The sequence below is a fragment of the Girardinichthys multiradiatus genome, chromosome 1 (genome assembly GCF_021462225.1).
Source record: "Girardinichthys multiradiatus isolate DD_20200921_A chromosome 1, DD_fGirMul_XY1, whole genome shotgun sequence".
NCBI lineage: Eukaryota > Metazoa > Chordata > Actinopteri > Cyprinodontiformes > Goodeidae > Girardinichthys > Girardinichthys multiradiatus.
In genome coordinates this window covers 44,088,244-44,102,180 of record NC_061794.1, presented here as the reverse complement: position 1 = coordinate 44,102,180, position 13,937 = coordinate 44,088,244, and the positions used below count along the sequence as shown (strand labels likewise).

Below are 13,937 nucleotides of genomic sequence, written 5' to 3'. Positions count from 1 at the left end.
TTTTTTAACAAATGAAAATTGCAACCATGTACAAATAATGACGCTGAATTTTTTTTTAGGCTAAAAATATATTCTGAATTTATTTTAACGCTGAAAAAGTGAGCACTAATATACAACATTCAAATTTCAGAGGCATTTTTTATTCAAATCCTGATGGCACATATTTACTTCCATACATATCTCCTATGTTAAACACTGTAGACCAATAAAAATGTACATTTCATAGATTTTGCACAGCGATGTTTTGTATGAAGATCAAGTTTTGTTTAAAGGAGTCGTCCGATGCGGTCCTGCTCCCTTTTGCTCCCCAGAAAAGGTGAAAATTACCACGGCAACAACTCTCTGGTTGTTACATTACAACATTACATTACATCTTTAAAACGATTGTTTTAGAACCAGCTCTTACCAGTAAAACCCAAAGGATTATTAATGCTATCTGTATCATTGTAATGTTGGCCAGAGAGTGTTAGATTTCTCAGAAGGATTCATAGATTTTTAGATTTATTAGAAGGATTGTAGTATCATTTGATTAGTTTTTCTGTGTTTATTTTCTTTGTGTTTGTATGTACAGCGCTTTGAGTGTCTCGTTACTGAAAAGCGCTATATAAATAAACTTACCTTATCTTACAACAACAGTTTCTTCTTTATTAAATTAATAGATTATCAAGTAAATCCCAGTTTCTGTATTGAACAAACAGGTGTTACCTCATGTATGTTGGATTCAGTTTCAACTTTATTCTTTATTAAAACCCCTTAAAGAAGGAAGCGTTTTGGCTTTTGACCGCCTCCTTATTGCTTATTATTACCTTTTTATTATGTTAATTGTGTCCCTACGATCACCTGCCTTGCAGATTGCTGGGTTTCAATTACAACGTGGTACAACACACACAAGCAAAAGAGCCAGTTGTGCATTCTCCATTTTGTTTTGTGAACAAATGGTAAGATGTAGGTCTCTAGGCCCAATCTTTGCTTGTTTGCTCGATGGTTTTCTTATTTCTGCCAACTGCCAATTAAGGTCTGACCTGCCGATTCTGATTTTAGCCGTTTTGGTTTTTCTCTGCCAGGACCAGCACATATACTAACCTAGTTGTTTAAACTTTAGTTTAATTTAACAGTTTAATGTAACAGAAACTGACATTAAAGATAAAAAGCCTGCTACAGGGATCTTGATTAAAGTCATTTTTGAATCAATGTAAGTTTATGCTTACCAAGCTGAAGACAGTGTTTTCAGTTTTGAGGCGACTGTGGCTCAGTAGGAAGAGTAGTCGTCTTGCAATCAGAAGGTTGTGGGTTTGATTCCAGCTTCCTCCTGCCATATGTTGATGTGCCCCTGGGCAAGGCACTTAACCTCAAGTTGCCTACCGATCTGCGTATCGGTGTATGAATGTGTGAGCATTAGTGAGTGCGATTGGGTGAATGTGGCTCTAGTGTAAAGCGCTTTGAGCGGTCTGTATGACTGGAAAAGCGCTATATAAGTTCAGTCCATTTACCATTTGTGGAACAGCAATAAAATCTGATTTTTCAGGGTTTTACCTGCCAACACGAGTCAGAGCCGATCAAGGAAAAACTGGACAGGTTTGATCTCCTCCTACTGAAACCACTGGAGAGGGAAAAATAGGAAATAATATATTTTAATTTGTTGGATTTCTTGGGTAAATGTCATACGGTATTGCATGCACTACTCACCTTTTTTTAATGTTAAATATTTAATCTTTAAACAGGGTTAAATGTTTTCTCCTCCATCTCTTCTCTCACAGTATGGAATCGACGTGAAAGCGAAGGACAGCCAGGGCCAGACCCCCATGATGATTGCAAGAAAGACCGGGAGCAAAGGCTGCATGGATATTTTGCTCCAACACGGGTGCTCCAATGAGACGTCCCCCACCGCCGCCACTCCGATCCTCTCCCGCCGCTCCAGCACTGCCAGCCTGGGTCGAACCAGCTCCAGGAAGTGGGTGTCATAGCCCGGACTGATCATGGTACCGCTATAGCTATAGAGGACGCTCAGAGTTTAGAGATCCGTTAAAAAGCGGAGCACACTGTGGTGCCACATCATGACGGGACTAAATAACAAAATGCAAAGGATAAAAGAAAAGAAAACTGTTACTGAAGACTGAACAACATATCAAACAACATGATAGCAATATTCATCCAGTGAGTCCATCACTGACATATTGCTGAAATACTGTCCTGTAGAACTGTAGCGGTCTTCTGTCATTCTTAGTCCAGCTGTCTGTCTGCTTCTGTTTCACTTCCTTCTGATGAAGTGCAATAATCCAGCTTTGTCGATGAAGAGCAACGGTTTTGGGTGTGAACAGTGTCAGCCGACAGTGCGCTCATCATCCGACGACTTTCTTCCAACTTTTGTTGTGACTGGACCAAATTTTTGTTTTTTCTTTGGCTTTAAAGATGAAACCCTGACCTCCAGTATGTGTCAGTTCAGCCGAAATAAACAGTTTCAGCCGAGAAAATGCAGCTTGATCTAAAAAATGAAGTCTGTGTTCCTACCCCTAGATGCAAAATCTATACAACATCGCAAAGATGCACCCAAAGGGACTCAGCTTTGTAAAAATGATTTGTGAAAAGTATGTCGGGTTTGTTTTTCATTGTCTTTTTTAATTTCTTATTGCCGTACATTCCACGAAGCAGTGAGCCGATGTGAACATGTAGTATGTAACCATGTGTTGAAACATTTATTCAGGTTCGAAGAGAGACTACATGAAGATGCTATTCACATTTATATTACTGTTGTGTATTGATCCCCTGATTTAAAAGTCAAGTATGAAGCAGTTTGGACACTTTGTGGATCCTGTGAATTCCATATGACTTAAATAAAAATAAAAAGTTTTTATTAGCAATAACCGAATTGTTTTGTTTGTCTGTTTTCTTCATTCTGTGATTGTGTCCCCTTCATGCTTCTACTTTTGCAGGTTTTGAGCCCTTCTGAGATGGACTTGCTCTTACATCTGTCACTTCGGTTTTACGGAGGTGGCAAGTGGTTTTAAGAAGTTTATTGACAAGAATTTCATAATGTTTCTTCTCTATTTGCAGGATGAAACCTAGGAGGACTGGATGAAGCAGATGAAACTTGTGAGGAATTGATGTTAGTGCGGCTTGGACACAGGGTGGAAGATGGGCTCACCTGAGCGACAGGCAGGGAGGCAGTCAGAGGAGATTGGACAGATATGGGGATTAGCTCCGATGTGGGCAGACAGATGATCAGGATCCAGGAAACACAGAGACAAGGAAAGGTAGTTTACTTGCATAATAGATGCAATGTTCTAGTAGCAAGGAGCCTGCTTACCTCCATGAGAGAGAAACAATCTGCCGATCCTCTGGTGGTTCTGCCACTGCTTTGATGCTAATTCCTGGTGAGCCTTGTAACCTGCCAGCTGGTTCCTGCAGTGGAGGAAAAGTCACAACGCTGCACACACACATAGAGGACACACCCTCGCCAGATAGGGCATTTGCTCCCAACTGTGCACGATGAATTATTGATCAGACCGAGGTTGAGTTGCAGAACTAACAGCTTCAGGAAGGCAAACATCCCCCTGCTGCTCCTCATCCCAGGGTGTTCTGAAGCCAGAATGGTTCTACAGTACGTTCAGTGAGTTCTGGGTCTGTCCTGTACCTGGGAAATCTTCAGGGTGCACAATGACCAGATCCCCCAAACCCCAAAGACAACTCCTATCGATGTGGAGAAGCGGCAACTCCTCTCTGAGCTCCTCATCTTGTGTCTATGGTGCAGTCAGGTGACCCTTCAGAGGAAGCTCAACCACACATATTTCAGATCGTTCCTTCAGTCATGATTCAAATCTCCTGTCCACAGGTGAACGTTGGAAAGTAAATCTAGAGCTTGGCTTTCCAGCTCAGTCTGTCCTTCACCATAACAGGCCTGAGCAGCTCCTACATTACAACAGATGAAGCAATGATCCACCTCTCCATCTGCTTCTTCAACCTGACATCAGTCCTCAACAAGAAGCCAAGATACTAAGAGTCCTCTACTTGAGACAGACTCCCACCTTAAACCCAGAGGGAGAGTTGCACTTTCTGTTTGAGAACCACGACCTCAGACTGAGAGGAGCTGACTTCAACTCCCCTCTGTGTCCAACATCTTTCCTTCTTTGTCTTTAAAAGGTTGTTCCTCATCCCTGAATCCCAGTGTCTGTCTCTATGCTGCACAATGTTGATGTAAAAGTCTGAGTACAAAACCACTCAGCCTGTTTGATTGTTTTTGTCTGTTGAAACCATCTACTGTCTGAAGGTATTGAGATCTAAAGTCCATTCTTTTCACCTCTGCGTTATTTTTATTTTTGGTTTTCCAGCTTTTTTTAGGCGGGCCAGTAAGCGAATCTAAGGTTCTGAAGTGCTTACTGGTTGTGTGTTTGTGTTCCTTTTCTAACTTCTTTGTCTCAGATGATGAAGTCTCCGCTCGATTTTAAGTTCTGATGAGCCAAGCCCGGCTGACCAAAGTCCTGGATAGATGTCATATGTGAGCATTCTAGAACATGTGTCTTCTAATCATTCTAATCAATCTGAGTGACTATGTTAATCACACATCTTGTGCTTCTGTTTTGAAAAGAAAAGTCATCTGCATCTCAGGCCCTGTGGTTTGTTTTTGCTTCCCTGTAAGGTGCGGTACTTCCCATTTCTTTGGTAAACAGTTCTGTGAAAACAATTTGTTCACCTTGTTAAATAGTTGGTTTTATTATTTCCAAAAAAATTTAATGTTTAATCATATTTTGTATTTATGTGTGGGAAAGTTTCTTGCATGTTCAATCTGCTTCAAGTGACCCTTATCACCTTAATAAGGGCAGCAGCAAGGGTCGGTGCCTATCTCCAGCGGTCATTAGACCTGAGGTGGGGCTCACTCGGTACAGGTCACCAGTCCACCGCAGGGCCACACAAATATAAACAGGACAAACAACAATGAACACACGCACTCACTTGTAATGGTAATTTAGAGAAACCCAGAACTTCACATGATGTCCTAAATTTTTACATGACAGCACACAGTTCCCATTGTTTGTAAAACATTTTTCATTTGTCAACTCACTTTACTTTTGCTTTTTGTATTTTATCGGGGAATATGGAGACTATTGGGAGACAACCGAAGCAAGACATCCAACTCCATTCAAAAGAAGCAAAACCTAAAAGAAAGAAAAAGTAATTTCAGTTCAACAGAATGTTTTTTTTTTATTATTGCTTTGTTGGCTATTGCTCTAGCTTTGCCTCATAATTTCCCTGTTTTTAAAATGTAAAAAAAAATTTCACAATATTAATTTCTGCAAAACAAATATAAATAAAATATAATTATAAATTAAAATAATAAATATAGTAAGGGTCTGGATGTAACTGAATAAATAATGCTAAATAAAATTTATATGGTCTAAATTAATAAATATATGAACAACACTACTACTACTATTTATTTAGTTATTTGTCTGCAGTGCAGCCTCCAGACTGTAGGGGGCGATGTGTGCAGTCTCAATGTCATGCGTCACTAAGATGCGACTGGTCATCAAACAGGCTGTAATTAATGTGGAGAACCACCAGAGTCTGTTTGAAAACAAGAGAAAACAGGCGAGTTTTCTCAGCTTAGACGCTGTTTTTAATGGGTGAGTCCTGATAATGATGATGGCGGCGTTTTATTATCGTGAATAACGGAGAAGAAACTGCGGGTTTTAGCTGTTTGTAAGCGGAGTTGTCAGGATGTGTTTGAGCTCCGTTAGTTTTATTCCAAGCTAAGGCGTACAGACAGAGTTTAGTACAATAACAGACACAATATTCATATTCTGGTTTTATTTTCCAGTAGAACCTGGTACTACACTGCTGAAAGAACAGATACTGGGTTTGATTATCATGGTATTGTCTTCCTTGATTGTCTAGCACACTGGCTGGATCTAACTCCACTGAGAAACTGTTGCTTATGTCTAGAGGAAGATGAGAGCGTCAACAATTCAGACGAGCTGAAGACCTCTAATGAAGTATTCAATGCTTCCTTGACACCACAGCAGAGCCACAAACTGATTGCCTCTACACCAGGCTCTATTGAAGCAGTACTTCATGCAAAAGGCTTCCAACAAGTATTAGTACTGTGCTGAAAAAAAAGAACTGCTGTGAAGTGACTCTCGAGGCTCTGAGTTCAGCTGGAGTCTTAAGGCTGGTGAATCTCCCAAAAACTCTCGAGTGAGCTTTGCATCACAATTTTCTCAAGGCTGCGGTTATCTCTGTTGCTTTTATATAATTTTCTACTTCAGTTTTTCTTTCCACTCAACTTTCCATTGATATGCCTGGATACAACGCTCTGTGAAACAGCCAGCTGTTGTTTTTATGTAGAGACTGAGAGACTGAATTTGAGGTTTTTGATAGCTGTAAGCCATAATCATACAAATTAACAAAGCTCATAAAGATTCTAGATAACAAATTACCTTATTGAGAGAAATGAAATGAACTTTTAGGACGATCTTTGTTTCCATATTTCTCTATTTTTCCTGTCTGCAGGTGGTGTGTAGGATAGCAGGATTTGCGACAGGCATGAGGATCCTGCTGAAGGGTCCCAGACACTCTGCCAACCTGCTCGCAGAGCTCAACCGCTGCCGGCAGACCCGTCAGTACTGCGATGCGTTCTTGCAGATCGGCAGCCGGACCTTTGCAGCACACCGTGCAGTTCTGGCCTGCGCAGGAGCTTACTTTCACAACCTGTTCAGTCGGTCTCCAGCCACATCCTCTCCTGTGTTTCCGCTGGAGTTCGTCTCCCCAGGAAACTTTGAGAAGGTGCTGACGTTTGTCTACACGGGGGAGATTTTGATTGATCTCATCGATGTGGGGGTGCTGTACGAGCTGGCTGAGAGGCTCGGTGTTGGTGAGCTGGTCAGGGCCTGCCATGCCACTTTCCCTGACTTGCAGGCTTCTGTGTCTTCAAAAGCAGGCGAAGACGGAGAGCTTCCTCTGGATTCAGGGATGGTTGGTGCTGCCTCAACAGTGACAGCCAACTCTGCAGCCTCTGCTTCGTCTGTGTGCTCCCCTGCAGCCTCCTGCTCCTCTCTGTCCTCATCAGTCGGTCAGTCTGCTGCTCCGACACCTGCTGCAGCTCCCTTACCTCTGTTCCAACCCAAGACAGCCAGGACAGACCGGGAAGTCCATGAGGGAGTTCTTACTCTGGACTTGAAGGCTGAAGACTTTCAGTCCCACATTGGCTACGGGCAGATAGCAGCTGATCTTCAGCTACAAGCTGCTCCTCTGTTAACAAGCAGCCGCCCTCTGCTCCAGCTGAAAACTGAGCAGAGCCTGGACAACAGAGGGACAGGAGGGAGCTGTGAGGACTGTGTGACACGTTGCCAAATCCTTTCTGAGAGCACAAAGCGCAGCAATCCTGCACCTTCCGACTCCTGCTCCCTCCCAGATTCCTCTGCTCAGCTCGGAGCAGAGGCCTGCGCTCCGACGTCCTCCTCGGGGGAGCCTTTAGACAGCCTGCAGGTGGCACCAGTGGAGGGGGCCATGATTAGTAAGAAGAGGGATGCCGCGCTGATGTTTGAGGAGGTTGAGACTAGAGAGAGTAAAAATGAAATGGAGGACCTGCAGAGTAACGGTGCAGAGGAGGAGGGAACAGAGGAGGAGCAGTGGCGACAGCTGGCAGGAGAGATCATCGAGCTGAGTGATGATGAGACCTACACGGAGGAGGAAGATGATGATGATGATCTGGTGTGTGTGGAGAATGGAGGTACCAGAGACGAAGGGAAGACAAGCAGCCTGGTAAACACTGTTTCTTAGCAGTAGATAAACTCAGATCAACATGTTGGATCTATTCTTCACCGACGTTAATGTCTGGATAATTTCGGGTTTTTAATTAAACTCGTTTTTTCAGGAGAGATTATACAAGTTCAACAAATTTAAGAAACAAGAAGTGTGTGCGCAATTTTAAATTTATTGTGGATTTTATGTAATTCACACAGGCTTAAAAGGGCCATTTTAAAGGGACACCTTGCTAGTACCAGTTGATATAACCATTTACCTTCAACATAGGTTGAACAAGGTGTCGAAAACATTTCTCAGGGATTTTGGTCAATATTGACATTTAGTTTTCAATTCAATTCAGTTTATTTATATAGCGCCAATTCACAACACGTCATCTCAAGGTTCTTCACAAAAGTCAGGTTCATACATTCCAATTAATTGTAACTATTGAACAGTGCAGTCAGATTCAGTTATTTATTCAAATTGGATAAAAGGTTTTCCTGTCTAAGGAAACCTAGCAGATTGCATCCAGTCAGTGACTTGCAGCATTCACTCCTCCCGGATGAGCATGTAGAGACAGTGGACAGTCACTGACGTTGACTTTGCAGCAATCCCTCATACTGAGCATGCATGTAGCGACAGTGGAGAGGGAAAACTCCCTTTTAACAAGAAGAAACCTCCAGCAGAACCAGAACCAGGCTCAGTGTGAGCGGCCATCTACCACGACCGACTGCAGGTTTGAGAGAACAGAGCAGAGACACAAAGACAACAAAGAAGCACTGATCCAGGAGTACTTTCTATGGGAAGGAAAAGTAAATGTTAATGGATGTAGCTCCTTTAGTCGTTTCATCTAGAAAGTAAGAACAGATAAACTCTGAGCCAGTTTTCAAGGTTAGAGTCTGAAAGAGAGCACATATAATTAGTTCCAGTAAAAGCTCAGCCAGTAGCTATGTCTAGGAGAAAAATAGGGTTAAACATTGAAAGACAGGGCCATGTGGATCATAGGTAGAGGGTGAACATTATGTTGTTGAGAGAGAGTGTAAGTGGTCATTATGTCCTCCAGCAGCCTAAGCATATAGCATCATAACTACAGAGATAGCGCAGGATAACCTAAGCCACTCTAACTATAAGCTTTATCAAAAAGGAAAGTTTTAAGCCCAGTCTTAAAAGTAGACAGGGTGTCTGCCTCACGGACTAAAACCGGGAGCTGGTTCCACAGGAGAGGAGCCTGATAACTAAAGGATCTGCCTCCCATTCTACTTCTAGAGACTCTAGGAACCACCAGTAAACCTGCAGTCTCAGAACAAAGTGCTCTGTTAGGAACATATGGACCAATCAGATCTCTGATGTATGATGGAGCTAGATCATTAAGGGGTTTAAATGTGAGGAGCCAATGAAGGGAAGCTAAAATAGGAGAAATATGATCTCTCTTTTTAATTTTCATCAGAACTCTTGCTGCAGCATTTTGAATCAGCTGAAGGCTTTTAACTGCATTTTGTGGACATCCTGATAGTAAAGAATTACAATAGTCCAGCCTTGAAGTAACAAATGCATGGACTAGTTTTTCAGCGTCACTCCTGGACAGGATATTTCTAATTTTGGCAATGTTCCGGAGATGAAAGAAGGAAATCCTAGAAACCTGTTTAATATGGTGATAGCATCACGCAGTTGTTGCAACCTGCTGCAGGTTGGGTTGGATGCCAATTCTGACCGGACCATCTGAATATTGCTACTAAATCTAAACAATAGCAGCATCAACACCAACAATGAATGTATGTAGACTCCTGGCTGTAATTATTGGTGCACTGAGCAGAACGTTTTGCTCCTGCAGGTGAACACACTGTCGTGTAAAGCCTGCTCAGCGCTGCTCCCTGCAGACCCGGTTGCTGTAAAGAGACACGCTGAGGGCCACCTGACAGAGCTGGGGCTCTGCAGGCTGTGCGGGGGCTCTTTCCCTGACCGGGCTGCCGCTGTTGCCCACTCCCTCTCCCACGTAAGCGTTCAGCTCTTCACCTGTGAAATGTGTCGCCAGGAGTTCTGCAGCCAGAGCAAACTGCTGCGTCACCATCACCAGACGGCCTCCACCTACAGCATACCCCAGGGGGCGCTGCTCAGCAGCAGCCAAGGTCTGAGCTCAGAGCTGAAGTGTGCCGTGTGTACTAAAACCATCAGCAAGGACTTCCAGGTAAATGTGGAATTACAGGCCAGTTTGATGTTACTAACCTGATGGAGAAACATGTATTCAGTGATGTGAACAGAGAAAGTAGCTGCTCTGGAAGTGTATTATGGGACATGATAATAACATACAGGCCCCAGCTGGCATCAAACTGGCATCGAGTGCACAATCTGGGTAAAAACAGCATTTAAGCTTTATTTGAAGTGTGTCCATGAAGCAGCAGGTAAATAACAGTTTTGGCCCATAGGAGCTTCCATACAAGGGCATAAACCTCCATGGTTGATGTCTCCTCTCCGCACTCTCCAGTGTTATGTAGAAAATAAATGAGAAAAGATTAACTTGACTGTCAGAGGAAGGGGGCTCTGCCTCGGCCCTCCAACAAAACTACCAGGGGAACATTGATGTTTCTCCATGTTCTCCCCCTCCTTGCTCCTTGTGTGTGCATCTGCACAACACAGCCTTACATCAGGACCAAAATAGGTGTGTTCCTCCACCATAATTTGGAAACAATATAGTTCCTCTCCTGCCGCGGTAAATTGGTAACTTGTGAACACATACAGACATTTAATAATTTACTACATGTCGTGACTTTATTAAGGGAGCGGGTGGTCCTGTTGGCAGGGGGTATAGTGGTAGAGGAAACCTATTTATGTGTTTAAATGGCCCAGTAAACCCAGTAAGTGGGAGGTCTGTGGCAAGGCTGTTTCAGAAATGTTTGAAGTCTGTCATTTTACAGTGAAAAAAGCCAAGAGTTCCACTGGATCTGAATTAGCCCTATAATCCTGTTAAATGTTGGTTTATGACAAAATAATTAACAACCAAATGAACGAGTTAGAAACCCTTAATCAGCAAAGTTACATGTGAACAAACCAACATGTCGACACGTTTGACCTAATTTACTGGCCAGTGTGAGTTAGCACATACCTTAAACCACTGTTAAGCACGGCAGTGGAGGGCTTATAATCTGGGCTGTTTTATGCTAGTGTTGAAGATTTAAGCATTTATCAGGTGTTTTATCTTAGAAGTGGTATAAGAACCAGATGAAAAACTGAAATCTGGGGTTTTCTGGTATAAGTACATGTGGATGATGTTGTACTTTTGTTTGATACTGTAAATGACAAGATACAGTGATCTTAAGGCTCTACCTCTGTGTGGAAAAGGACTGAAGCCTCCTGTTTGTGTTTTTGGTCTTTGGCAGACTCTCAGAGACCACCTGCTGAGCCACGTGTGTCTGCAGACCCTGAACTGTGGAGTCTGTCACCTCCCTCAGCTTTCCTTGTGCTCTCTGTTGTGGCACGCCCTCGCCCACCTCTCTTTGCCTGTTTTCACCTGCCCACACTGTGCTCGCTGCTTCGTAGAGCGACCCCTGCTGGACAGGCACATGACCACTCACGCTGATGAGGCAGCAGTTAAAGAGAAGGAGCGGTTGGCGCTGGGGGCCCACAAAATAGTGGGAGGAGAGGAGGAGATGCATTGCTTCCTGTGCCCACAGATGTTTCGCTCCCCCTCTGCCTTTCAGTACCACCTCAGTCTGCACACCACGGAGTCCCTGAGTGATGGGGGTGGACTCGGGGTGCATGGTTGTTTAGGCAAGCGTAAAGCTGAGCAGTCTCTGGAGTGTCCTCCATCTTCCTCTTCCTCATCTCCACCGGACGTAGGTGGCCTCTCTAAGATTAACCTGGGTTTGGGTATGGGGACTGGTTTCAGCATGCCAGAAAAGTTCTTCCAGGGGCCAGTGCACAGTTTTTCCTCTGGGGGCCTAACCAACGGCAGCTCGGGCCAGGAAGGCGTTGCTGGAGCATCGAGTGTCCGTGGGAAGTGGTATCGGTGTCGCTACTGCGGCAAACGCTTCGCCCACTCAGGGGAGTTCACCTACCACCTCCGGATCCACACTGGGGAGAAACCCTACCAGTGTAAGGTGTGTCTACGGTTCTTCAGGGGCCGCTCCACCATGATCTGCCACCTGAAGACGCATGCCGGCGCCCTCATGTACCGCTGCACTGTGTGCGGTCTCTACTTCTCCACCCTGAAGCTGGTGTCCTCCCACATGGAGCTCCACAAGGACCACCTACCACCCAATTTTAACATCGAGCAGACCTTCATGTACAATGACCACTCCAAAGAGCCGCTGCCGACCGTGGACACCTGAGGGGGCCCCTCACCTGACAGGCCCTCTGGGTCTGGGTTCATCCTAAACTGCCATCACTTATTATAAATCACAGCTGCAGCTAAAGACTGCGTTTATCCATTCATCCATTTTTCCATCCCTCCGATTGTTCATCCTCCAACTATTTGTCCATCCATCTCTGCTTTCACTTATCTATCCATCCATCCAGTCATGCATCCACCATCCGTTTATTGCCTCTGTCCATTGAAACATGTGTATGTCCATCTGTTAGTTTGTTTATCCACCCGTTAGTTCTTCCATCCTTCGATCCATTTGTCCATTCATCCATTTTTCTATCCATGCATGCATCATTTTAACCCTCTGTTTGTCCAGTTATTCGTCTCATGCATTTTTCCAGCAATCTGTCCATTCATCTGTGCATCTGTTTTTCCACTGATGCATTTGGTTGTCCATCAAAAACATTTTTCTATTTAAAGCCTTGTCATTTTTGCAAACATCTGCCATAAATTCATAGTAAAGTTTTGTATTTAAATATATTTTTTCAAATGGCCTTGGAATGAGGACTCTGGGAACTTGCATCTGGAAAAATATGGAATGTTGACCTGATGATAAATTTTAGGAAGGTTTTTGAGAAATCAATCATTCAGACAATAAAAAAGGACATCTTTACTTGGATTTTTGTTGTCCAAAATACAAACATTAAATGTATTTAACAGTTATTCGTAAACCACATGACAGTTACAAATAATAAGCTAGAATCAGAAACACTTTACATTGTTTGTTTGGAGGATCCGTTGTTGTTGTTCATGTATTCTGTGATGTTTGTGGAAAAAGTCAAGTTGCACTTTTAAGTCGAGGTTTAACCACCTGGAATATCTAATTTCTCCTGTGCCTGTTTAAACTTGTTTTTATGTATGCCAATAAACCCCTAGCTCTATGTTAGATGTAGATTTTTGAACAGGTGAACATGTTACCATGCAGAAGGCCAATCAGGTTCAACCTGGAGGTTTTGTGTCTGTTTGTGGACTGGAAGCTAATGTTTTTACCCAAATCCGGCCTTACTTTGTCAGTGACTGATAATTTCACTGTTCTCAGAGTAGCTTCACACTGTAGCATCCAAAAGGAACGGTTTTCATATTTTTGTTAAACACTCTAAAGTTGAATTTCTTAAATTTCAAAGTAAACATGAGAAAATGCTTTTCTTATGTATTTTTCTGACTTTGCAGAATGAAAGCTGCAAAGTCAGTTTTGCTACTGCCTCTGTTTTGAATGATAAACCTGTTCATACTGTAGGGCTGTCATGTTTCAGTGCCCATCAACACATTTCTGTGGGAGACACGTGTCTTAACTCATATGTATAGTTATTTATTGTTTTTATGCCTTTGTACTTTTCCATATCTCTACGTTTAAAAATGAATAAAGTTAATGCTTCTAGGAACATTTTTGTTCTATCTGATTTATCGTGTTTTACAGTGTCCCACACCATAAAACTTTTCCGTCATCAGAATTTTGCTGATGAACATTTGGAAAATGCTGCTCGAAGCCTCTCTCTCCTGACATCTGGCCTTTAAAGCCTGGTCTTTTCCTGCTATTGTGCCAACCATGAACTGATGACCCCCTTCCCCTTTTCTTTCCTGCTTTCTTATCATCCAAACTGTTGGAACATTCCAGAAATTGAAGTTAATGTTATAAAGATCAGTAGAATGACTTGTAAAATAAACATTAAGCTTCCTAACATGTTGCTCAGCATCTTTGGTGCCTCCAATAGCATTGAATAAAGAGCAGTGAATTGCTTAGAGACACATTTTTCACCTGAAATATTTTTTTTTTTGTAAACATAATTGTGACACAAATTGAACTGTTGAAAATAACAGCTAAATTCTAATTCAAACCAGA

The 13,937-nt window shown here is 42.9% G+C and overlaps 2 protein-coding genes across 6 annotated transcripts in view; both read left to right on the top strand.

Annotated features, from left to right (window-relative positions):
• Positions 1-2,866, top strand: part of agap2 (ArfGAP with GTPase domain, ankyrin repeat and PH domain 2) — a 49,062-nt gene extending 46,196 nt beyond the window's left edge. For all 5 annotated transcript variants that reach the window (XM_047369124.1, XM_047369117.1, XM_047369102.1 and 2 more), the window contains one exon: positions 1,758-2,866. In XM_047369124.1, the coding sequence (XP_047225080.1) occupies positions 1,758-1,964 (207 nt within the window). In that variant the 3' untranslated portion in view covers positions 1,965-2,866. The remainder of the gene's footprint in view (positions 1-1,757) is intronic.
• Positions 2,867-5,484: 2,618 nt separating this feature from the next.
• LOC124870658 (zinc finger and BTB domain-containing protein 39) lies at positions 5,485-13,479 on the top strand. Its single transcript, XM_047369480.1, has 4 exons — positions 5,485-5,618; positions 6,505-7,755; positions 9,569-9,922; positions 11,112-13,479. The coding sequence occupies exons 2-4, from the start codon at positions 6,538-6,540 to the stop codon at positions 12,060-12,062; spliced, it is 2,523 nt and encodes an 840-aa protein (XP_047225436.1). The 5' UTR covers positions 5,485-5,618; positions 6,505-6,537; the 3' UTR covers positions 12,063-13,479.
• Positions 13,480-13,937: the final 458 nt, after the last annotated feature.

What these genes read in the sequence shown, in the direction of transcription:
- LOC124870658 (XM_047369480.1), top strand. Translation starts at nt 6,538, where the DNA reads ATGAGGATCCTGCTGAAGGGTCCCAGACACTCTGCCAACCTGCTCGCA. An exon ending in AAGGGAAGACAAGCAGCCTG is followed by an intron (nt 7,756 to 9,568) that starts GTAAACACTGTT and finishes TTGCTCCTGCAG; the next exon opens with GTGAACACACTGTCGTGTAA. An exon ending in CCATCAGCAAGGACTTCCAG is followed by an intron (nt 9,923 to 11,111) that starts GTAAATGTGGAA and finishes GGTCTTTGGCAG; the next exon opens with ACTCTCAGAGACCACCTGCT.